This window comes from Chroicocephalus ridibundus, chromosome 2 (genome assembly GCF_963924245.1).
Source record: "Chroicocephalus ridibundus chromosome 2, bChrRid1.1, whole genome shotgun sequence".
Classification (NCBI taxonomy): Eukaryota; Metazoa; Chordata; class Aves; order Charadriiformes; family Laridae; genus Chroicocephalus; species Chroicocephalus ridibundus.
This window is the reverse complement of record NC_086285.1, coordinates 97,833,878-97,860,329: the sequence shown is the minus strand read 5'-3', so window position 1 is coordinate 97,860,329 and position 26,452 is coordinate 97,833,878. Positions and strand designations below refer to the sequence as shown.

General features: G+C 38.0%; 1 protein-coding gene across 2 annotated transcripts in view; it reads left to right on the top strand.

Annotated features, from left to right (window-relative positions):
* Nucleotides 1–26,079, top strand: part of TMEM245 (transmembrane protein 245) — a 93,898-nt gene extending 67,819 nt beyond the window's left edge. For both annotated transcript variants that reach the window (XM_063326270.1, XM_063326269.1), the window contains 4 exons: nt 12,600–12,700; nt 14,456–14,630; nt 17,137–17,331; nt 18,344–26,079. In XM_063326270.1, the coding sequence (XP_063182340.1) occupies nt 12,600–12,700; nt 14,456–14,630; nt 17,137–17,331; nt 18,344–18,392 (520 nt within the window). In that variant the 3' untranslated portion in view covers nt 18,393–26,079. The remainder of the gene's footprint in view (nt 1–12,599; nt 12,701–14,455; nt 14,631–17,136; nt 17,332–18,343) is intronic.
* Nucleotides 26,080–26,452: the final 373 nt, after the last annotated feature.

The window sequence follows — 26,452 nt, the reverse complement described above, 5'->3', positions numbered from 1 at the left end:
TCCTGCTTCTTGTCCTGCCAGCCACGCTTGGCATCGGAGGGCCAGGAAGCTCGGCAAACTGTGGGCCAGCTGCATAGGCCCCTGCTTTTATAGGTCCTGAGTAATGGGCAGTGAGGTGGCTGGTGACACCAGGAGGCCACTGTGATGTGGATTGTGACTGTGGCTGATGCCTGTGGCCAAATATGTCGGGTTTGGGCATGGGGGGCCTGTGACTTGAAACGTGCCCAAACGTTGGGAGAAGGACGAGGGTCGATGGGGCTGAGGGCCCCTTTCCTGGGGCTCGCTTTGGTCTGCCATGTTGCTTGCCCCAGAGAAAGGCTGTCCCTTGGAGACAGGGCCCACCCTCCAGCTCCCCTCATGACCCCTGGGCTCCAGCCCCCTCCTCATCCCGTGCCTGGCGTCCTCTTGACAAGATGGTAGCAACAGTGTTCCAGGAGGGTTGGGGGTCCTCAGTGATCCCTCACCGACACGGTGCCCCGCAAAGTGGCACAGCCCCCATGCTAGATAGTGGCTGTGCGTCTGAAGTAAGGGCCTGGGTGGTGGTGGGACAGGCCGCCTTCCACAGGACTGTGGCTGGCCCTTCCCATCTGGGGAAGGCAGGACAGCTCATGTTCAAAGAACCACAGAAGCACAGAGGCTGGTAGACACGCTTGGAGGTCTCCAGTCCAAGCTTCTGCTCAGAGCAGCCCCATTTGGATCCTGTTGCTTGGGAGTTTCTTTAGTCATTTTTGGGTACCCTCAAGGACAGAGGCTTCACGGCCCCTCTGTCCCCCTGTGCTGTGGTGGAGTAGCCTCATGGTGATAATCTTTTCCTTTTGTCTAGCTGAGATGCCTTCTGGGCCTAGTGCCACTCATTTAGCGGTAGTCACCAGTCAGGTCCACCCCGAGCCTTCTCTTGATGCAGACCAGAGGCAGCTCCCTCTGCCTGCCCCTGGTGTGCCCTTCACCATTTCAAAGGCTGAGACTTTGAAGGGGAGACTTTGAAGACTTGGTCTGGGATTACAAGTCTTTTCCTGGGCTATGGAGACCAGGAGGGGACAGAAAAGTCCAGATGAAGGTGCCAAATGAGAGAAATGCCTCATTTCTACTGTGGGTTTTTTTTTTTAATGTTGTTGTTTTATTGTCTGGGGGTTTTTTTAATGGTTCATGGCCCACTCTTGAAAAGAACTCGTAATGAAACAGCTAGAAGGGACCTTAAGGGTAAAGTCTAGCACTTCGTTCTGGCACAACTGTAGTGTTCTGCTTTTCCAAAGCAGCAGCTGTCTTTCTAATGTCCTTGCTTGATCTGTTGCTGCTCTTTGTGCACTGACACGGAGTGTCTGGCTTCAAGAAGCTCTTGCTCTTCTAAGACTTTAGACACCCAGAGGAGAGGGAGGGATGCAAGACGCCTTTGCTCAGGGTGGAACTTCTCATCTTGGAAGCATAATTTAGTCTTTCTAGGCTTCTCCCAGGACAAGGAAGCAAAGGGAAATACAAAGGATGGCCTGCTGCCGGTTTGGTCTTTCCCCATCTTGTGAATGTGATTCTGTTTGTAAGCTCAGCATTTGCCTTTGCCCCAGATACCTTCTTTTCTGGAGTTGTCCCAGTTCTCACAGGTAAGTCCTGCCAGCCTCCAAGTAATCTTCCAGAATGGGACCAACGGTCTTTAGACTACAGAACAAATACGGTTTTGCAAACTGTTCATAAATCAGTTTTCCCAGTTTTGAGTAACTTTCATGATGAAAACGCACTGATCATTTCAGAGTAAGCACTTGTGTATGCTTTGTTGCCATATACTGCCTTTGCTCCATCTGATTGGTTGCATCTTGGGGAAGGCAGCATTTAATCTGGGAGGAGGGAGAAGGAAGATCAGTATTTGTATGATGATTCTGTAAAAAACAGTAAAAAGCCTGGGAGGAAGATCACTAGCAAAGCCACGTGTGACTGCAGGGTTTTCTGGCTGATGTATGAAGTACTGGTGCTACTTCAAATCAAGGAACTCATTCATAATTCACAATGCCAAATTCCGTGCTGGAATTTCATAGGCCATTGCCTGGAAATGGGGTGGGAAATAAAAATTGAGGAAAATGGTAATAATACTGAATACTGCTAATACCTCAGTAGCAAAATAGCTTCTGTTCTCTAATAGTTTTGCTCTTTCATGCCCAGTTGGTTTATCTGTTTCTCTTTTTCTTTGGTTTGCAATCAATCTCAGGTCTTTCTCACTCCAATTTTAACTTTCTTGGCGTGGCCACACTTAGTTACTATTTCTTCTTCTTGATAAATGCTCCATTTGCACATTGCCTTTCATCCCTCCTACCATTCTGTTCTTTTCTTTAATTTTTTTTCCAGTTTTCCATATTTCGTAAGTGATTATCAGCACAAAAATGTGATGAATTATGAAGGTAGTGTTGCACCTTCATCATGTATAAGAGTCGTCTTTGACTGGCAGTGGTGTTTAGTACCCTGTGAATATAGTAAATACATGATTTTCTTTCACTGAAACTACTAAAAGTTAGCTGTGGGAACCAGTGGAGAAATGGGAATAGGGAGGGGACTGGCAACTGTGGCAAAAGGGATATGCCAGAGTAGGTCGAGCTGCAGGAATTCTTTTGGCAGTGCTCTGTGAGAGTTAGGAAGATTAGTTACTTCAGAAACGTGAGAACCACTTGGATAGGCTTACCAGATTTAGATAATTTTAGTTCTCAATACTAGTTAGTGAAATTTTTCATTGTAATTATAATTATCTTGCTAATGTAGTATTTTGAGGGTTGGGGGGGGGACATTGTTATCTGCCCATATCAGTGAGAGACTTGCTTTGTTCAAAAAGGTTCTGTAAAATCAAGTTAGTTCATAAGTCGCCTACCTCACTGCATAAGTCGGAGAATTACGTCCTGTATCGCTGAAATAGGGAGGTGGTGCTCTTGTCTGGATTTATTTTTTTTTTTTCCCTGAATGGATGAAGCAGGAATTCTCCAGTTCACAGGTCTCCAAAGTAGTAGCATGCACACCTTTGCCTGAACCATTTTCCTTTCCCTGAGCAGCATGTCGTTCTCTTCCTGAATGCACCATACCCTTCTTCCCCGAAGCTCCCATTCTGCTTGCTCTGGTGGAGATATTGCACATTACTAAGTTGCATGTTGTCACGGCCTCAGTGCAATTTAGTGTGTGCGATACTTTCACATGAGTGCATGCACACGGGTATGGCTGTGGCTTAAAGTTACTGCAGCTTTCAATTTTGGTGGGGCCTAATTACACTGTGAAATGGTCTTAGACCCAGATCAGTATTTTGAGTGATGCTTTGAAACATGTGTTAGTGGAAGTTTGTTCTGTAATGCCAGGAAGATGAGTACTGTTTGTTTTCAATTTGAGAAGGGTTATCATTATTTGCTTCATTTTCTTCATTTGCCACGTATACCTCAAATTTGATCAGATTTTTCATTGGCTATATAAAAGTTACTTAAAATATTAGGCGTTTCTAAAGAGGAAATAGTAATCATATCCTTAATTGAAATATGCCAGAAGTCAGAGAGATTTGATATGAAGAAAACCTATAGTGCCTTGATGGCTGAAATAGGTTCTTAATGGTTTTTCAAATTTTATTTATTAACATTTAAAGAGATCTGAAATGATCTACATGCAAACAAACAAATAAACAAAACAATCTCGGCTGTTTAAGCATCTACCTGGTTTGCTGTGCTATCCCGGCAGTAATGATGGAGAAAATGAGATGGTGATACAATTCCCACAGAAAACAATAATCTTCCAGCATGTTAAGCTAATGCTTAGAAAAAGCAAAATTTGTGATCTTGTTTATTTTACTTTCAGAATAGTTTTTCAAAGACAACTGTTAACTGATTATGTTTTGACTGAATTTTTGCATGCAATGTATGTTCTTTAGTAGCAAGAGTATCCCTTGCAGAAATCTCTTTTGTCACAGGAATGCATTTAACAGGACCTTACTGAAATTTTATAAGCTCTACTTATGGTTTATTTTATGAGGTGGGAATAGAATTGAAAATTATTCTGTCTTAATGAAATAATTTCCTAGTCTAAAACTGTGAATAACAGATAACTTTTTTTTAATTACATGGAAGAAAGGAAAAGCTTCAGTTGAGTTACTGAAAAAAAAATAATAAATAGAATGTAGTCTACAAATCTAGAAGAGATGCCGCAATGTTTCAGTGCGTTTGCAGAACCAAACTGAGAGTAGCTGTAACCTGATTATTTACTATATAGATAGTAGTGTTTATTGGTTGATTGTTTTAGTAGCAATAACCACATGATTTGCTCATACCACTATTTTGATCTTAAATATTCTCCCATATGCAAAAAAAAAAAAAAGATTTGTCTTTACTTCTATTTCCTTTTTCTTTTATATCAAAATTACTTGTTCTTATTAAACACAGCTGTCTGTATATTGCTTTACATATACATGTTTAAAAAAATATTCAAAGAATAATTCAAAGAAAATTTCAGAAAATAATTGATTGGCTCATGCTTAACCTTTACTCTTTTTCCAAATTTACCTGAAACTATGAAAAAATACTCATTATTGTACACACACAGTTTGGGTCAAGCATGTCACAAAGTCTGTAGGAATTTTACAGTTTGCTACCCCTAATTCTCAAGGTTACGTAAGTGCATAATCTGATGCTGAAACAAACAGTTCTCTCTACGCCCTGCAGATTGGTACAGTGTATTTTCAAACACGTTGACGGGTTATTGAGGGCTTCCTTGTTTTATATCAGGCTGTGCCGATATTCTACCGTTTGCTTCTTTCGTATTCCAGATGGCACATTCTGTATGTTGTAACAGTGATTTCTCTTATTGTGGTTTTGTCATTCGTAATTCTGTGACTGTCCAGTTTGTTTAAGACTGAAGGTATCTGTAAACATGTAGAGGATGTGGGTTATTGTGTGTGTGTGTCTGCGCATGTTTAAACACAGAAGCAGATTTGCACGCAGTCTTTAAGAATAATGTAACTACATTGCATCTTGGATACCAATCCTTTAATTACTTGTTGCACTTATGCAATTATGTATATATGCTGCTTTTTCTACAAGACCAACTTCTTTAAACAGTTATTTGTATGTCAGAACTTACAATCTTTATTTGAATGAAAGTTTAGTTGGTATGTGACATAGACTGTATCAGTAAAACCAGTGACACTTGCATCTGGAATTTGGCTCAGCCAGTTAGTTTTTTCTCTTTGCTTCTAAGGCAGGCCTAGTAGCTAACCTGGAGGGATGGAAAGACAAGGGTTGCTGAAAGAATTATTAAATATATAGAAAAGAGATCTTCTATTGGGCATTTCTAAGAATAAAGGGATAGTAGGAGAATTATTTTTAGTATAACATTGCAGGATTCTATGCTTGCATATCTAATAATTCTTTATGTGTGTATTTAAGGCTGCAGAATATATTACTATAACCTTGTTTAGATTTCTGCTATTTAAAATACTGATTTATTGTAATGTAAGAAGGCAGCATGAAAGCTGATAGAAAACTTCAGGATTTCCTGGCATTTCGAAGATTTAACATCACAGACTTAGCTTTTTGCTTTTTTTGTCATCTTAGGTCAAATTGTAAGTTCAATCCATTATTTATGCTCTCTACCAGCATAAGTAATCAAAATAAACACTTTATGCTTGTGATTCATCATTTTATAATAGTAATGATATGAACAGACTGGGAGTTTCTTAATATAAAACTGCAATGGATCTCAAGCTTTATTGAAGCCAGCTAGCTGCTGCTCTCATTCATGAATTTTTGAAGCTAAAATGGGCATCTAAAAGTATTATATCCTTACAAGCGGTGTGGAGAATAATAAATGTTCGACGTACAGTGCCAGTGCACACCAACTGCTAAGAAAGGCTTGAGTTAAGGTGAAAGGGAAGACTGACTACATAGCTGAACAGCAAGTTACAAACACCATAGGAAATGAGAAACTATCCTTTAAAAAGCTGGAAGTGTTAAAAACAGTTGATTCAGAAATAACAATTTCAGATGTCCTTCTCAGAAGAATCATTGTAAGTTGATGTAGTAAATACGACCAAGCCCAAACAGTCATTTAAAAACATTCAAAGTATTACAAAGAAATAATCACATGTAGAATTTCTTATAAGTTGGACTACACGTTAATCGTTCTCTTTCAGAGAATGTAGAAGTTTCTCTGTTAGAGAAGAAAGCCTGTTCACTGCTGTGTCCTTCCGGCTACTTCCCACCGTTTAAAAGTCTGAAGTTTTGGTAGAGTCACTGGAGCCCTGTCCTGCCTTGAGAGGTGTAATGTTTGCATCAGTTGCACCATCTCAAGGACCTATGCTTTGTTCAAGGCTGTATCGCTTTATCTCACTAGTGTCATTACTGCTTCCATTTGTTAGAGCTGTTACCTCTCTTTGTTCAGTTGTACCATTCCTATGCAGAAATTAATTTCATAGCAGAACTGTTGAAATCTTGTCATGGAGTCATCTCTGAAAATCATCTGCATATTTATATTGCTCCTTAGATGATCTTACTCTGTTAGTAAAAACGCTGCCACTTCTGCTTTATCCATAGCTGGAGTATATCTTGGCTCTCTTTCCTTATTTTCATATGTAATTTAAAACTGAAAAATAAGAGTCTCTTTTATTGCTAAAAGAACAGAACCCTTAGAGGGAGTCAAAGAACAGCTTAGGAGTTTTTTTTTGCAAAGGGACTTTGTTGAGTCATTTCATTCTTCACTGTTCTCCTGGTGATCACTTGAAATTTGGGGGATCATTGTAGAAGAATACTTTGGTCTTTTTTTAAGACAATGGCTGTCCTTTGATCATCACTGGCAGCTCGTCTTTTGCAAGGGGTCTTGGTGGTGTCTGAAGGAAGAAAATGAGTTATTTGGTTTTTGAAGTTATGGTGACAGCGGCTGTTCATTTCAGCTGGGATAAGACATCACTACTGTGCAAAGAAAAGTTCCAGCCCTCCAGCCACGAGCATGCTGGCTTCTTTCCTGGTGTGAACGCAGCTATTTATGCCACTGCTCTATGAGCTGGATGGGGAGTAGAGGACCGAGCTAGTTAGTTAAAACTAACCCAGCAAAAAATAATTCTTAGCTGAATTCATTGTAAAAACCGTTGTGGCACATAAAAGAGACTGCTGGCAGGTAGATAGAGGAAGGGTGGTCTGGGGCAGAAGTGAATGCTGGAGAACAGGGGAATGGGAGCACTCTTTTCTTGTGGCAGTTCTGAGTTAACCTGATTTGAAATAAATTATGAAGCTGTGCTGTGAAGTTTGGAATGCATTGCATTCACTTTTCTACCTCTACTTTTAAGATGTAAAGGTTGTATTCTCAAAAGAAATTGAGTAGTTGGAGTTTCTAAAAGCATCGTTTTGAATTAGTCAGTTGTGTATACAGGAACATTTTGCAACAAAGATACGGTACCATACGTGTATGGGAGTCTTCACTTTTCTGCCTCTTTCCTTTCAGATGGGGTTGTTGCAGTGTTAGCTTGAAATTTTTGAAATTTCACCATGTTGCTAGTGGTGAACAGATCTTACCTGCAGGCTCTGTGAAGTGAACCTGAATTCAGGTGGGCATACGTTTAATGTAAACTTCAGTAGAAGCAAAGGGGAAGCTGTAGACTCAGTAAAGAGGGGGAAAAAAAGAAATCTACTAAAACCCACAACATTCATAAAATGAAAAGGTGGCACTTACCCTTCTGAAATCCACAAGCAAATTCCCTATTTTTTCAGTGAAGTAGAAGGAATTTTAACAAAAAAAAAAATTAGGCCATCTATGCAGAAACATCTGCCAATTTGATGGAAGTTTCTTCATTTTTAATTGGAAAAATGTGAAGTATAACCCATATTCTTTGATTTTTTTTTTTTTTTTAAATCTTACATGCTTTTCAAAGCTCAGTAAAATGGAATATGTGTGTCTAAGTATGCCTTACAACAAATTGCCATGAAGTGCTCATAAATTACGCATTTGCAGATGACAGCTCTTGCAGGTAAAGTGGTTCATCCAGATACAGTGCCAAAGTGAGACATAAGTAGCAATTGGGTTTTCTGATTTCTGAAACATGCAATTACTCTTGTATATAAAAGGAAGCTGTATGTATGCCAATAATGTATTAAGAGATGAAATTAATTTACTGTCATAATTTCACCAGGAAGGTCTGCATTTTACAGATGGTGATAAATTCATTCAGCGTTTGAGCTAGCATACCACATCATCTTTAAGATCTGGTATTGCGGATGCAGAGTAGCTGAAGGTGAAGATTCTGGTTAGTGTTTTCAGCATTATTTTTTTAGCTGCTGTAACCATGAAGTCAAATGGATATGATTTTCTAGAGACTTTAAGGTATGATTCTTAGTTTTTCTGAGAGAAGTAACAAAGATGAGTCTTCAGAGACTTTAGAGATCTCCTGGGCCACACTTGACACAAAGTAGGATCCCCTGCAATTTTTTTCTGACTAGTTGAGGCAGACACAAAGAAAAGTGAAGGAGAGGAGGAGAATAAAATTAGATGTAGCTTTGTATTGCTTCCTGCTTGACCACTGGCACCTCACAGCTTCCTCAGGACTGTGTGTTGCCTTCTCCTTTCAGCTTATTTGTTGTGTGTGCTAGATGCAAGGACCTAGAGAGGTGTTGTACAGTCTTCTAGTGGTATATGCTATTTTGCTATTGAAATAAATTATGTAGCAACTTGCAGAATGACATCAGACCAGGACATACCTGTTGGTCCATGATTAACTTTCCTGTTATCCTGCTAGCGCATCTGTAATGAGTAATGGACTTAACAGTGTAAAATTTTCTTGTAAGCTGCATGACTACGTAAGCGAAAACATTAAAGTTGAATTCAAATTTGCATATAATTAATCTGAGGATAAAAAATTTTGCTTGTCTGAACTGAAATGTGAAATCTGTGTAAATTAGAATGGCAGTTTTGGATCCTTTCTTATGAATGAGAAGCAGTTTTGCAGTTACTCCCTAACATAGTCAAATTCACAGCAGTTAATTCTGGCTGGTGGAATCATTTTTGTGGATTGTTGTTTGTCTTTTGGGTACCATAATAAGATGTCTTCCCTTCTTTTGTAGTCTCTCTGGGAAAATCTAAAATGATTGCTTGTTTAAAAAGTAAGTCTTTCCTGTAGTTGTAGATGGATATTTTAATTTCAAGTGAAGTTGATACTTCAGATACCTGCCTCAAGCCAGAGGCCCGCCTCATCTCCTGTATACTGAAATGTAGTTTTGGGGCATACTAACAGAAGTCGTTAAGACCTTGTGTCCTGGTTTCAGTTGAGATGGAGTTAATTTTCTTTCTAGTAGCTGCTGTATTTTGGATTTAGTATGAGAATAACACATATTGTTTTAGTTGTTGCTAAGTGATGTCTATATTAGTCAGGGGCTTTTTTCAGCTTCCCATAGAAGCTGAGAGGGAGCACAGACAGGACAAGTTGGCCAAAGGAATATTCCATACCATAGACATCATGCTCAGTATATAAATGGGGATTGGCCAAGGGGCAGGAATCCTCAATCACTGCTAGGGTTGGTCTGGGCAACCAATTCACCAGGTGGTAAGAGTGACTTGTGTTGTATTACTTCATCTTGTATATTCTTTTGCCATTATTGTTTCTTTCCTCTTCCGTTACTCTTCTATTTAACTGTCCTTATCTCAACCCATGAGGGGTTTTATTGTTTGCTTCCCCCTGCCCCTGTTTTTTTCCTTTTCCCCCTACCCTGTGGGGGGCGGGAGGGAGCAAGCTGCTGCGTGGTCCTAGTTGCTGGCTGGGGTTAAACCACGACACCTTGTTAATTTTACTATAGTACAGAGAACATCTGTATAGGAAAAATAAGGAGATACTTCAAGGACAATTTTATAATATTTTTGACAAGTGAGATGCCTTTGTGCCACAGTTCCTGTTTGATTTATAGGAAAAAGATTTACTTGAAGATTTAATTATAGCAAGCTGAAATCTGGATTCTCATAGTAAAATGCCTCCTTCTAACAAATTCTTCTGGATATGTTGGGTTTTCTTTCTCTTTGGTTTTGTTTTGGAAGGACCTGGCAAATTGCATTTAAAAAAAAGTTGAAAACTTTGTGTCACCAATTAAGAGTTTCAGAAACTGTGAGTTACCTTCTTTATAGTGCAGAGGGATTTCTGTGGGACAGGTCTAAGATTTAAGAGACCAACAAGGCTGAGGAAGTTGGCTTGACAAAAGCATAAGGGTTTAGTTTGAACAAGCGTATCTTTAGTGCAACCAGGAGACGTGGTGGGGGTTTTTTGCTGTACCCTCGTGATCATTGCAGTACAGATAGCACTTCATTTCCCCAGCTGCCTGGAGGCTTCCATCGCCAAAGACCCTGTTGTAATTGTTTATGTTCTAAATTCTTAAAATCCAACCACAGATTACTTGCATGTTTGGATTAAAGTGGCATTTAGCCCTCTGTAAGGTATCCTTAAATAAAATGTTGATAGATTGATTTTTTTTTTCCACCCTTTTTTATGTGATGTTTATACTTGATGGTTGACAGAACCCATTTCAATTAATAAACAGGTTCTTGTTACAAAAATATTATGCTCATTTGATATCCTCAGACAAAGCAGGCATGAATTAAATGTCATAGAAAATGCAGAAAATTAAGACTTTTGAGTAGCTGAACTATGAAAACATACTGAGTTTTTAATGCAAACTCACATTATCAATTTTACTGTGGCTTTGGTTTTTGGGGTCTTCTCCTTGCCAAATTTTTTTATGTCAGAAGCTTACTTTCCCTATAACTAAAACACAGGCGAGTATTTCACTCTTCAAAATCTGTAGATTCTATATATTTTAGTCTGTGATTTCCCACTGTATTATTTTAGAAGTTTATCTAAACTGCAAAGTATTCAGGGGCTTTTCAATGAGGCCAACACATATTTGTAAATACTCTTTCCCCTTCTTCATGCACCACATAGTATTTGTCTGTCAAAGGTTTGATTTGTTATTTCAGGTTGTTCTTTAAAGCTTGCTCTTTCCACATTCTCCCTTTCCCTCTTTTTTGGGGGAAAATGGTTGACAACAGCTGTTCCTAGTTCATCTGTTAAATTAATCTCACATTTTGAACACCAGCGTTTGTGTGTGAGGTTTGTTATGCAGTCATAACTTCCAACGGGTGAATTTTAAATAAGATAATTTTGATTCAGCAGTCATTTGGGAATCTACGCGTGTCTTTAGGTGGTAAAGGAGGGCAAAAATATGCAAACTGCCCATGGAAATAATAAAGAGGATAGTGTCCAAAGAAGCAAAAATTCGGGAGTCTTGCAGTTCTTACTGGTACTTCAGAAGAGAAAATTCTACTTAGTAGTTTAATAGTAGAGAAGGTATCTTTTCTAGAAAGCTTTATCGACTCACCAGAGGAAAAAAAAACTTTGATCTTAGAGGCTTTAGTTCCAGAAAGGGTCATTTTCTGTGCAGACCGTGTTACTTTTCAAATTGCAGTGACCTTTCCACTAACCATCTGACTCCGTGATTTCTGTTGCATGTCTTCCTGTCCTCTCTACCCTCCTGTCAGAGTTCCCAAAACTGCAAAGACACGAGCAGTGTAACTAAAATGCGTGAAATGTAAAATGGGAAGTTAACATCAGCGAACTTTGCATTTGTCTTTGCAAGGAGGGGGTGCGTGCCACCACTTCTGCAATGATGTAACTGTTAGGACTGTTCTGGGGAGAGGAACTCAGGGATAGTTTGATCCCTGGTTTAGTTTAGATCCAAGCTAGAATAGTGGTTTCGGGAAGGTTCAAGCCTTTCTCAAATAAGGGTGAAAAACTGTCATAATACAATGATGAGATATACCAGTTTTAGAGTATAATTTTTGTGATAGTAGTCCGAAGGCACAGGTTTTCAGTTCAATTATGGGATACTCCACATGTGTCAGTGTGCTAGTGCTGTAAAACTGTGACTACAGCTTCCTGAGACAGCAAACAGGCAGCTAAGAGAGGAGAACTTTGTTTTGTGGCCAGCATGGTGGACAAAGATTTAGCAGGATTGAATTAGATTATCAGACTTGCTATTTGGTTTTTAGTAATGTAAGCTAGTAAGCAACCTAAAAGCTAGAAATATAAAGATACTGAGGCTGAAATCCAGTAATGAATATGAGGTACTGTTATTTTCATCTGGAAAGCCATCTAAGTACGTAGGGAAGTAAGAGTTTGAGCAGCCTATTTCACTTCACAGACTAGTGGTTTTAATCCAGTGAGAATGAGTAGGTATAGAAATGTAAGCAGGTAAAGAAAATGTGAAAGTGGAAAAGGGCAAAGAAAAAGTAGTTTGTACATAGAATGGTACTGCTTCTCATAGGTAAAAGGTTATTTTTGACAGAGGATGTGGTCTGATGCTTGAGCAGTTTCTTTCAAGGAGTTTATCCCTGGAACCCATTGTACAGTAAAGAACAGTCTGGGATTTTTGTGTCTAAATGCCTTAAGTGACAGATGTGATGGATGCTTGTTCTTTTCATAAGGAACAAATGCATAAAGGGTTTAGTGTTACGTTTTGAGTTGTGTATTTGTGGCACTAATGGCTTTGCAGTTTTTCAAAGCAGCTTTATAGTTCCCAGAATCCTATTGCCAATAAGACTTAACAGAATTTCTTTGGTTGTTTTAGAGGTGTATTTGATGCTTCTCTCAAAATGGCTGGGTTCTATGGACTCTACACTTGGCTGACTCACACTATATTTGGGATTAACATAGTCTTCATACCATCTGGTAAGAATTTGAACAATTGTAATCTTATTTATAGATAATATTATGTAATGATTTATTGTACAAGATACAAGTAGGATTAAATGTTGTTAAGATTAATCAAAGTTATTTTTAGAGAACATTAAGTCAGAAGCTGGCAGCTATCAAAATTAGAGTTGTTATAGGGAACCTTAATATGGTATGAATTTAATGAGTAGCTAGCTATTCAGAATTTTTTTCTTTATTTCCCGTTCAATCTATAATCTCATCTTTATTTCCTGTTTATTGTTCAAACCCCACTATGAAAGACCTATGAAAAGTTTAATACTTTTGTGATACACATTGTAGTTCCAAAGAACTTCTTAGTATCGATTGATTCTTCCAAGTTTAATTTAAACAATCATAAATCGAATTATTCTATGAAGACTGTATACCTTATCATAACTCTTAATTTCAAAATACTTAGTTCCAACTGTGAATGTATGTAGTGCTGCTGAAAACTTAGCCCAGGGATGTTTCAGGACTGCCATGAGTAGGGTGGAGAGAAGTCCCCGATTGCTCTCTTACCTCTGAGCCTTGCCTTTTTCTGTTTTCCCAACACATCCCCTGACAGCTATTTTACTTCTCCTGTCTGTTTCTTTTGCTGGGTGCAATTCTGTATCCCTTCTATTCAGCCCAAGTCTTTCTAGGTTTTAACTTGATTCTACCTGCCCTGGCTTTTGTTTCTTCCATAGTTGACAGGTGCCGGTTTCTCAAGATGCCTAACTGCAGGAAGATGTGGTGTCAGGAAAATGTATGATAGAGCCATACTTCTTTTTCTCAGTACTGTTGCCTGACTACTAGCCTCTGGCTTTCTGTTATTCTTTAATCTTAGCTTTGGAAATGACTGAACAGTTTTCACAGAAAAATCTTCTCCCCTGTTCCTCTTTTGCCTCTCTTGCCCTAAAAATAATAATAGTAATTAAAACAAATGTTGTACCTTCATGTTTGAGGGAACAGAAGGGGAAGCTGTAAAGCAGCAAAACCCAATATAATTGGAAATGGCTGTATTATAAAATGTAACTACCTTAAAGGCATTGGTTGTCATTAGACCGACTTAGAAGATAATCATTCTTTTTCTTTCAGCTACATGCAAAATCTTAAAAAGTTTTTGCTTTCTGGTTAATGAGACCAAAAAGGGGGAAAAATTAATTATTTTTTATATTATGTTCAGTTTTGTTGCATTAAATGAGGATGACAGCCATACTACATTGCTTTAGATTACAAGGGGTATTTGTATAATCAGAAAGGTGTGCGCCTATGTGTACACGTGTGCACACAGAAATACATAAATCATGGATTTTATATTTGCCTGATTTCTCACAGTACTACATACCTTATTATGGTTGACTGAAGGAGATCTGGTAAGTTACAATGAGACTTCTGCTTGTATACTTCCTTGCACACAGTTGCTGACTTGTAGTTATGTAGAAGTTTGAAATATGCATGATTGGTATAACTTTAAATTTTTCTGAATTGGTGCCTCTTTTGGAAGTAACTCCTTATGAGTGACAGTTGGCGAAGCTTTTCTGTATGGGGAATAGTGTAATTTTCTTTTTTTCCTAAATCACAGCAATAAAACACCAATAGCCTTACGTGGCACTTCTTCAGTGTCTTCTTTACAACCGTTGATAGAAGTGGGACTACCGGTGTGGCAAAAGTGTCAGAATTTAACTGTAAATATATTTGTGAAATATGTTTCTCTGGTCTTTTTCTCACCTCTGCTTCTGTGTGCTTTAGCATTAGCAGCAATCCTTGGAGCAGTGCCGTTTCTGGGGACGTACTGGGCAGCCATCCCTGCAGTCCTAGATTTGTGGCTTGTGCAAGGACAGGGATGCAAAGCCATTTTGCTCTTGGTTTTTCACCTTTTGCCAACCTATTTTGTAGACACAGCAATTTATTCAGATATATCAGGGTAAGTACATTGAAGACTTCTTAAAGTTAGCGTTTTAAAAATGCTTAATGATTGTCGATGCCTGTAATTAAACTTACTTTTCTGAAGCATGCAGAAGAGTATCTTCAAGCACAGGAATAGGTGTAGTGATACCACCTCATAGTAAGAAGTCTTACTGGCCTTTACTTTCCCAGGCTTCTTGTCTGTGAACTTTGTCACTTCAGAGGTCTTAAACTCATTCTCAAAGTCAGCAAAATCAACCATTTTGGTCGCTAAAGTAATTCTAAGAATACCTTTGCTATTTATCTAATTGTTGACTAAAGATGTGTAGCATTTTCCTTTACATCACCTAATGCCAGATGATGTTGCAGACCAAACAAGATCCATGAGCTAGCTAGAGACCTGAAAAAAATATTTTAATTTTTCAGAACGGATTGTGAGAATTCTGAGGATTGTTTTGAAGCCAGCCTTTGTCTTGTGTCACCATACCCTAGTGTAAAAATCTACTGATTGTGGAATGATCTTTAAATGTGTTGACACAGATGAAATGGTGAAACTGAAGATAGGCTCTTACTGAGACAGTAGCCAGCGCCGTTTTCCTGTTGTGGGAGATTGGCACAGATTTATTGAAAAACCTTGCTAGGTGTTTGTCTGCCTCTATTGACTTGAAATGTCTCCTTGTTTCATCTTTGAGTTTGTACACAGAGAAAACAAACTCCAGACTATGGAGACAAAGTCGACGTCTGCGGTTGTATCTGGAGTGCAACTGAAATGTCCACTGACATTTTCTGCTACTGAAATATCTAGTGAATCCCTTTATGCAATTCAGATTAGAAGATAAAGCAGTGCTGTTTAACAGAGCTGGCAAAGATATGAACTGGCAAGTTTCTTATGTGCAAGACATGTTCACAACTGTGTACAAAACAGATATAAAGTTGTATTCCTCTAGTCACTGCTTCAGTCTTGACCATCAGAAACAATCCTAGTAAATTGTTTGAATTGGGAACTTCATGGTCCAGACTTAGTTACGTGCTGGTTGCTACTAGTCCCTCATTTGTGCTGATTTTTTGTTATAGTGGAGTTAATGTAGAATAAGGATATTTAGTGTTTCAGTTCAGTGTTAAGTTAGAAATTAATATTTTTGTTCACCAAATATGATTACACTGAACAGGGAGAACGTAATGGTAATATGCACAATATTAATAGTAATTTTCATAGACTGTGGCACTAGTTATTTTGCATGAATTAAAGCTAACAAGTGAAGTATAATCAAATTATGATTTTTTTTCAACAAGAAATTGTGGATAAATTTAAGGCTAGTAGCTATTTAATGAGCCAATAATTCTTCTGCTTATTAGAGTACATTTTTTGGCTGTAGGGGATGCAGGCTCTGTTTACTGTCCAGAAAATATAGATGGCAGGAAGAGATTTTCTGATGGTGGAGCAAAATTGTATTCTCCCCATTAAATATTACAGTAAGGATCATGCTGTCTTGCAGATTAGATTAAATCTATTTGAAATAGCTATAATTAGGTTATGCAGGGTTTTCCGAATGCATTAAATTTATATTGTAGTCCTGTTTCGTCAGATGATGAAATAGGCAGAAACTGGCAGAGCTCTAAACCGACTAGCTGGTATTTTCACTCCATTACATTCAGAATTTAGAACTACTTCCTGAAAATTGGGTGCTAAGTTTCAACTGTAGCTTTCCTCATATAATTCCGTATTGCCATCATTATTTTAGCTATAAAGATTAAGCAGGATGAGCAGGTTTCATGTAAATGTTGCTGATGGGATTTCTGTTGTGCATCTGAATTGAAACATGGAAAAGAAAAATGGAATGGATCACTTGCTGCTATAACATCAAAAATGGAGCTTTTCAAAAGCTCCGTTGGCCCCAACTTTCCAGTAAATAGTAATATGTTCATAAAAATTTGGTTTTGTTTTTCATCTAAAAACATTAAAAGATAATGGTAACGAACACTCAATCTGAGAGGTTGTTTTGTGACAAAATGAGAGGGCATGACTGTTTATTTAAAGAATATATGCTAATTATTCTTTGAAAGATGCAATGCAAGTTGCTGTCATCGTGTAAATTAATGTCTTTGCCCAGGGGCGCTCATAGTACATGCTGCTAGTTGTCTTTAAGTTTAACAATTTTTGACCATAAAGCACAAACATTCTTTGCAATCAATCATCTTTCCATTTTCAAAATGGAAGTGTTTTTGCCATTGACTCCTCCAGACATTCTTCAGGTGTCTATAAAGTAGCTACTCCATTGTGGATATTAACAGTGTTATATGCAATAAAACATTGTTTGATCTGTTGTGCAAATATAGCGCAGAATACAGCTTGGAATATTTGTGCAGGCATTCAAACAGCAGTTCATAGTGTGAATAGGGGTATCTATAGTTACCTATGTTATTTTCTAAGCTTAATAAAACTTTATGATTAATGCATGTTTCATAATTGATAGTATTGTTGTTGTTATTAATTTAATTTTATTCTGATTGTGCTATAATTCCAGAGGTGGTCATCCTTACCTGACAGGTCTTGCGGTAGCTGGTGGAGCGTATTACCTGGGACTGGAAGGAGCCATCATAGGACCAATTCTGCTTTGTATACTTGTGGTAGCTTCAAACATATATAGTGCCATGTTGGTGAGTCCAACAAATTCAGTGCCCACTCCATCACAAGCAGCATGGCCGTTACAGATTTACCGGTAAGATATACACATGTGCATTATGTTTTTACATGGATCAGTGTACATACGCATAGGTATAGAGAATGTGTGCGTGAGTTTTATATAAGAGTGTGCATACACACCTACGTGCATATTGAAGTATTTGGAGAGGATTCAGCTATCCTATATTCTAGAAATAAAAATTATGGCAAAGTAAAATACTCCCTGGAACTTGTAAACTTGAAGTGTTTGTTTGATGTCTCTCAGCTTCTTACAGAAGGCTCTTTTAGAAAATTCACTGATAGTTCCTTTGTTATCCTATAATTTGTATGTTGCCATTGTGCTAGGACGTGATTGAACATTTTTTTTTTCTGTGTAAAACTATTATTCGTGGACATCTAATAGTCAGTGTTCATTGCCCTTAATAAGAGGCCTGACTGCAAATGCTGCATTTTTATGTGTTCCTGTACAGTACTGCAAAATATAAATAAACATACTTGAATTTAAAAGATGATAAAACATTATATCCCATTATTCCATTAAAAGTATGATCTTGATTAATCTGTTTATTGAAGTTACCGAACGTGGAATATAGAAATGTATCTTTAAACTGTACCTTTAAGGAATGGGATGAATAAACTCCTAATTGAATACTTAATTAGAGTTGGAAATCATATTGTGAAGTTATTAATGACAGTAGCCATTTTAATGTCTCTACTGTCTTGTTCAATTACATAGGTTAGCTCATTATACATATATCTTAAAGAGAATTCTGTGCTTGTCAGAAATAATCCTTTACTTCATTCACATGAATAATGTTGTCATCATTCATATGGGTACTTAGGAGAAAAACCACTAATTGGACCTGTCTGTAGTCTCTGACTTGTAGAAGTTATGTTCCAAGACTTTCTATGTATGCCGTAGGTAGAGCTTCCCACAGTACTCACAAAAATTCGCATGTGTATTTGTTTCCCGTGTCATTTGTAGGAAACTAGATACTTGTAATCACTCAACAGATTTGAGTCTTAATTTCCCCCCCCTTTCCCCCCAGGTCTTCTAGAGAGAGTCCTGAGGAGATCAAAATGGCTGCAGCAGAGTGATGAAGGTGCTGTGCTGCACATATTCAACATGAGAGAATCACTGTCTTCTGTCTTGAGTTCACAACAGCCATGGCCTTCTGTCCTTTTCCAGCCGTGCCTAGGGGCAGCTCACAGGGAAGCATAGCTTGGGTTTTAGGAGAAACCACTTCTCGAACATCTGCTGGCCTTACATTATTGTGCACTTTGCCTCTTCAGGAGAGAATGTCTACTTCCCATGGCTATACATAATAACACACAGTTCAACTGCCTTGCTGAAGACCTTGAAGACCTTCTGTCTTCATAAAAAGAATGGTTAAGAGGACAGGTATATCCACTGGAGACATCTTATCTGCTGAAATGACTAACTTGGCTTTAATTTATTGGGTTATTTAGTAGCTTTAAAGAAAGCTAATTCCAAAATATTTATTCTCAGTTAATCTGGTGGCAAAAAAGGTGTAAACCACTCATTGTTAAATGAAAGTAGAATATAATTGTTTGCTGCTTCTCAAAGTATTTCTTTAGAGGCTTTGACCATCATCTATAACTTGTAATAGCACCTAAATATTATTTTCTTATACTGAAAACACTGAAATGTAATGTTGTTGGAGACTGGTGTTTCTAATATCTTCCTGAAATTGCTAGACATGTAAATTGTTAAATGTGGGTTTCCTCATATTGAAATGGGAGGACTTGTTTACATAGTTTAATCTTGCCCTTATTTGCAGTGAAATCTGATAGTATTTTGCTGTTTACCCACCATCCCAGTAGAGCCGTCTTGTCAACTAAATTTAATTGAAGACCTCAAGTGTTTTCAGGCAAAGGTAATGTACGATTGTCTTGTCTACTTCCAGTAATAGGAAGAAGTTGAAGGGGATTGTTAAATGTTGGTTTTCAAGTGCCGTTGCTGAGTTCAGCTAACTTTTCAAACAAATGTAAGTTTATTTCCAAAGAGGAAGGGGGGAGAGGATGGATTTTGGTTTAGTTTAGTTTGTTTCTTCCCCGTGTAAGCTTCCGGCCAAATATCTTACTAAGATAAAAGATGTATCTTAATAATAAACAGAGTTCTTAAATTCCTGAAATGGTGTGTTGCCTAGATCACAGCATCAAACTACTCCTGTGCTTTTCTTCCATATGTAGTTTTGCTTAAATTGCAGTTTTTTGTGACAATTAAGGCCTTTTGTATTGATTGTTGAAATATTTTGACACAACGGATCTTTACAAATGGATCCTTTTTATAAATAGAATTGGGTTTTTTGGTAGAAATTTCATACTTGAACAGCTTTTCCACAAATACATTGAGGCCCTAGGTACGAAGTAGCAGATGCACATGCTTAACCAAAGAACCACCTTTCAGTAACTTCTCTTGAATTTGTTTCAGAGTTTGACCGATAATGAGTTATACAAAACACAGGCATGCTTTGCATTTATTGTTGACGGTAATGCAACTGTTGAAGAAAAATATGTTTTTGTCTAGGGATAAGAATATCTAAGATTTGTGTACAAACAGCTCTCGGTAACTTAGGTGTTTGTTTTGCTTGAGTTGCAGAAGTGCTGATAGATTCGGAAGGCTCATATTTTCATGAGATTGCATGTAGTTTTACATTGTTTCTAAAAGTACATTGCCATAGAAAGTGATTGGAAAGTACTCTGATACTAAGTCCTGGTATAGGTTTGCAGTAAACAGGCTGCCTGTTAAGACACAAATAGCCTGCTCCTCAGATTCTCAAAATTATCTGCTGCAATTTTACTGATGAAATTTTCTGCTTAAATGGGGGGTTTCAAGCATGCTGGTTTTGCACTTGCAAACCTGCAGGTATGTGTTTGGAGAACTAATTTAGTGGTTTGAATCAAGTTCATTGAAATATGGAAACATCCCATTTAATATTTTAAATTCTGAAAGACCTACACATCAGTTCCAACTAACTAAATAGGAAGGTATATTGCTTGAATTGAGTAACTGACCAGTGTTTTAATTTCCTTGGTTTTGTGGATCACATAAAATCTTCAATGAAACACATTTTTATAGTTGTTGCTGGCTAGGATGGAGGATGACAAAGAACCTGAGGCTGTCCCTCCGTATTCCTGCAGCATTCTAACCAGCTTGAATAAGACTGCTGTGATACTTGGGAAACTTCTTTCTTACGTTTGTTTTTTAATACAGAATTTTGCACTGAAATGTTGTGTTCTCGTTCTAGCATTTAAAGAAGATTACTAGCAAGAAATATGCACCTTTAATGTATTTCTGGTTTTCCATTGCTCCTCTTTACTCACTGGTCAAGACATTCTATTGTCCACATTTGCTGTACCAGTTATTTCTGAGACAATCTTTCAGATTCCTATGGTACTCAACATAGTCATTTTAAAGAGTCATTATAAAGCATTCTTTTGTTTGTTTTTAATTTTTCCTTTTCTCCCCCCTCTCCTCCCCTTCATCCAACCTCCTGAGATCAAAGAAGGGTCTCTGCTGTGAAGATTAAAATGGTATTTCAGACACAATTATCTTTAATAATGGCAAATCAGTAAAATAAGCTGAGAAGATACATTGTTATTTTCTAACATTCCTTTCCCTATGTGAAGAGAAATTGTTTAGTGTACAGAATTCATATCTGATGTAGTCTTGTTAGTTGGCCCTTCTTTTAAATGAGGCTTCATATTGATGCTTCCTGTTTCAAATTCAGCTAAGACTTGCCTCGAAGAACCATCAGTAGTATGGTCTTTCTCAGTAAATGTAGCTTAAAGAGCTCATGCTACGTGCCATGCCAGATGGAGGAGTCAAGTGTATGGTTCAGTGGTGGTACAGTAACAGTATACTGCCAAAAAGAAAAGAAAAAAAAGAAACAAAACCTCCAGTAATACCTTCTTAGAATATGAAATGTTCACTGAATTTTGCCATGTTTAGGAGAAAAAAAAAAAAAGGCCAAAACAGCACCTTATGAAAAAGCATACTGATTATTTACGGTTTGTTGTTAGAATACAGTTACCAGTAGAAATAGAAAAACTTGCCCTTGCATATTTAACAATCCATATTCTTTTCTGAAGAGACTCAGCCTTTTTAAGAACAGTTTAATTTAGATCAATCTCACATTAATGTGAAAATAATCAAACCAGTCATTTTGACTTCTGGTCATTGTAACATACCAGTTCCTCATTATATTGCCTCATCTGCAAAAGCAAGCAGCAGCTCTGTGGGATAAGCTTTTAAATGGCTTCTATGTTTCCAAAAAAAAAGGAGTGGGAAGGCGAAACTCCTCACACACCCTTTTCTGTAGTGACATTAAACTATAGTTTTCTTAGGAGAGACCATCTTTTTAATAATGCTTATAGGCAAGAAGTTGATGGTCTTTAGCTTTACTGTAAACAGTCATTCCAGGAGCAGGTATTTTCTTGTCTTTAGTACACTTAGTAATCAGTTTGAAAAAAAACAGTTTACAATTCATAAGGGAATGCTTGTAGTAAACCAAGACAATGTGGTCTCATGGTATTGTAAATTACAACTGTGCTGGTTTTTATCATTCTTTTCAAGCAAATCAGGCTTGCTGCAAGTAAGTGTAGTGCTGTAGGGCTAGCGGTAACTGTTTCTTGCACTGAGTCTGAGTTTGCCCTTCCTGCCCTTCCTGTGCTGTAGCAGAGCTAGGAGAAGTGAATGTGTGCCAGTTTACAGCCCAGCATGTTGACTTCGGGTTGCTGTAGATACTGACTTAATTGAATACACGAAGAAACAAACTGCGCTGGGCAAGAATCTGGCACACATTAATTTTGTCAGCCTTACTATATTATGGTGACTTGCAGCACAGATGCACCACTACGGCTTCACCTGGGGGCAGTAATGACTTATTTCGAAAAGACGCTTTTTTTTTTTTCCTAAAAAAAAAAAAACCCAAACTTTAACATTATAGTCATATATACAATAGGCGTTTTTCAGAAATTAAGTTGATACACACGTATCTAATAATAGAAACAGCAGTCCGATATTTCCATGTGCAATGTTTTGTATTTGCAGCTCATTCGGGGCACATCTAGGTTTGTCTGATCTCAAGGACTATGTGGCTTCTCTTCAAGACTTTGGTGAGGAAGATATACTTATGTATATTTTGTCCGTGTTTACTTAAATAAAGTAAGAAAAAAAGCATTGTGTAGGGAAAATTGGATGCTGTCTCCAGTATCATATATTGTGGATATCAGTGTAACTTCTGAAATAGGTGTGTGGCTGCCATGTTAAACATCGTTTTTCAGCAAACAAAAAATACAAAACCGAAAAAAATTGGTCCTCAGTAAAAGCAGCAGCAGAACTACTGTGCTGCCAATCCCTAGTACTGCTGACACACTATGCAGAGTGCTGCCTTTCCTATGGACCTGATACACTAAGGATGGCAAAATACCATTATTCTACTGAGAGTCTTAGAAGATGCTCCCACAAATTGTCTTTATTCAAACACTGTGTTCCTAACAGAATCATACAATCATAGAATTGCCTTGGTTGGAAGGGACCTTTCAGATCATCTTGTCCAACCATCAACCTAACTCTGACAAAACCATCACTAAACCATATCACTAAGCACTACGTCTACCTGTCTTTTAAATACCTCCAGGGATGGTGACTCAAACACTTCCCTGGGCAGCCTGTTCCAATGCTTAATAACCCTTTCACTGTAAAAATTTTTCCTAATATCCAAGCTAAACCTCCCCTGGTGCAACTTGAGGCTGTTTCCTCTTGTCCTATTGCCTGTTACTTGGGAGAAGAGACCGATGCCTACTTCTCTACAGCCTCCTTTCAGGGAGTTGTAGAGAGCGATAAGGTCTCCCCTCAGCCTCCTTTTCTCCAGGCTAAACAACCCCGGCTCCCTCAGACCCTCCTCATAAGGCTTGTTCTCTAGACCCCTCACCAGTTTCGTTGCCCTTCTCGGGACCCACTCCAGCACCTCAATGTCTTTCTTGTAGTGAGGGGCCTTGATAAGAGGCCTATTAACACAGGACTCGAGGTGGGGCTTTACCAGTGCTGAGTACAGGGGGACAATCACTTCCCTAGTCCTACTCACCACCCTGTTCCTGATACAAGCCAGGATGCTGTTGGCCTTCTTGGCCACCTGGGCACACTGCTGGCTCATATTCAGCCGGCTGTCAACCAACACCCTCAGGTCCTTTTCTGCCAGGCAGCTCTCCAGCCACCCTTCCCCAAGCTTGTAATGCTGGCTCAAGTTTGTCCCTGCAGATAGTACCACATTTATAGACACTACATCAGGAAATAGCTACGACTTCTTTCAGAAGGTGCTGAAAGCTGTTGGGATTGGAGTTAGCATTCATTGTGTTTAATAATGGAGGTACCATTCTTCTAGAGATGCAGTTGTTTGCCTTGAAGTTTGCAATTTTACAAGAGAGAATTGGTTTCGCGATTAAATAATCTTTATTGAGTGACAGCTGGCATCTCTTAAATCCATGGATGCATCATCTTTATAAACTCTATCTTGGCTTGTATTTCAAAGCGTTTCATCTTATTACTATTTCTTACGCTTTTTTGTGAAGCGTACTTCGGCAATTCCCTTCTTATTTCTATTTCCACAGAACTAGAATTGCCTAAAACTCTAAACAAATCTTAGGGAGGTGTGATCTTTAACCTGATACTGTATTTTTCACTTTTAGGAAAATACCTTAATGCTTTATAGTAAAATTCTCCAAAATTGCTTTTAAATGCTAAAATTGGAAATTTAAAAAAAAAATAATTGCAATGTGGAAAATGAACTCAGTATTTTGAAACCAGAAGCAGTGCCAGAAGCGACGAGCATATTCAGGGATTCTACACTGGGTTTGTAAATATATATAAGAATATGCAGTATTATATAAATATGAGCAGTGTCTGTCCTATTCAGACTTTAACTGAAATTTTTTTCCTATCTTTTTTTTAAAGATATCTGAGAGCAAAATAGTACCTGTATATAGTGAAAATAAGCAACATTTTCTAGAATTAGTGTTTACTTGATAAACGCTGAGGAAGAGCCAGGCAGATACTGATAGGGTGACTGGAACTGTTTTGTTGTAGTTACTATAAAATTGGGAAAACCTGTTCTTCCGTGTAGTAGTAATCCATTGCTAAGAGATTGCTGTTCCTGGAAGTATTTGCACACATCCACTAAAGAGCTGCCAAAATTAATAGGTCATGAAATACGTCTTCAGTTCCCCCATCTCTTAACCTCTTCGACACCTCATCTGGTACCTTGTTTCATCCTCTTTTGGGATCGATTCCAAGACCTGAAGGGCATGCTTTGAATGTCCATACTGAAAAAGTATGTCCAATTCAGGACAAGGAATTGCTAATTGGCAGGTAAATGCATCCTTGATGTGCTCTGCGTATGGATAGACTTGGACAAACATAATTTATGTTACATTGAATTAGAGATTATTCTTTGACTGTAGCACTATGTAGCAATACCAAATCTAGGTTTCAGTTGGAAGCAGGGCATGTTTACTTGCATCAGGATGCATTTGCAAGCTAAGAAAGGCGGAGTGAGTGCTCTAGCATCCATGTATATATCTGAAGAAATTTCAGCATGATGGTTTCAAAGCAAAAATGTTGATTTCTTTTCCTAGCCTCACTTTTTGCCACTTGACTATTCTATACAATGATCCAATGAGGACCTAAAGGCAAAGTGACTTTTCATGGTATTGGTGTAGATTTGAATGTAAGAGGCATCACAAAGCTAGAAAGTAGCCACAGACCAAAAGTTCATTCAGCTTAAGAACTGACATCGAGGCCATAAGCTTAGAAAAACAAAACCCAAATTTTTGGCCTCCTTTCTGCCAGTCTCAGCCCCAAACTGAAGCTTTTTCAAGAAGTATCAGTAAAAAATATTTCTGTGTTGCTTTTAACTTACTGGCTACGTAAACCAATGTTTGCCGTTTCCTGTGTCATCACTGGTATATTCTACAAGCATACAATTTGTTCAGATTGTTACCCTTAAAAACAAATTTTCTATGCTTCAGTGATGGTTGGAAACTAACTCTTTATGCTAACAGTTAGGTGTTTACCTATACATATATATATATATAAAAAATATATATATTATATGTATGTATAGAATATATGCATATATTTTATATATTTATATATTTTACATATATATATATATATGTACGTTAACTAGTGTTCGATGTTTTGGTTGGAAGACTAGGGAAGTTGTTTTTTTTTCCCTTTGATAAATTTCACCAAACCAAATCCAAAGAAACTTTTGATGTCAGGTACTAAGACTGGCTAGACCCTACTCAAACCTAACAGCAGATCTTGTACGTTACAGAGCACGGGTTGTTCTAAAGCATGCATCCCTACCCAGAACCTGTGGGGCTTTGGAGCAATAACTTCTGTTGCCGACACAAATTTTTTCTGTAACTGTATGTGTGATACATCTTCAGACTTGGAACTATGTTCAAAACTAATGTTACCATAATTGGTTTTGGTACAGTACCTGGTTTTGCATGTATAATATTAAAAATATAACCCCTGTGTCCATCTGTGGCAGAATAAAATGTGTGAGTTAAGATTGAGAATTACTCGTGTAGACTGCAGAGGTATTGAAATAATTTTGATTGTATGCACCAGTCCTCTTCCTAATAAAAAAGTTTTTTGTAGCAGGTTTAAGAAGCTTTTGACTTAATATTGTATTCACACTGGAGTCCTTTGTATGCACAGAACAGTTAATATATTTTGAAATAAAATGCTGTTAATGTAAAGAAAACTGTTTGATTTGAGTGATGGGGTCTTTGGGATGAGCCACAAAGGCGGCAGTTAATCTGGTGAAATAACAGGTTTGCTGAAGACAAAGTACAAAAATGGCAGTGGATCTGCAGCCCCTGAGCATAACTTAATTTCACTGATAGAAGCTGTACTTTTCTTTTTTTTCCTTCACTTTTTCCGCGGGGTAAGGAAGGACATGTGCCTCAACAGTAACTGTGGTTCAGCTGACATCTGGCAGCTTGCTACGCTGCCTGCAGTGACACAACCACGCGTCCGACCCTACCAAAGCTTACGTTCAGCAGCTGTAGGTAATTCAAGTTAGTTCTGCTATGGCTTTCTTTCTGAAATAGAAATGGTT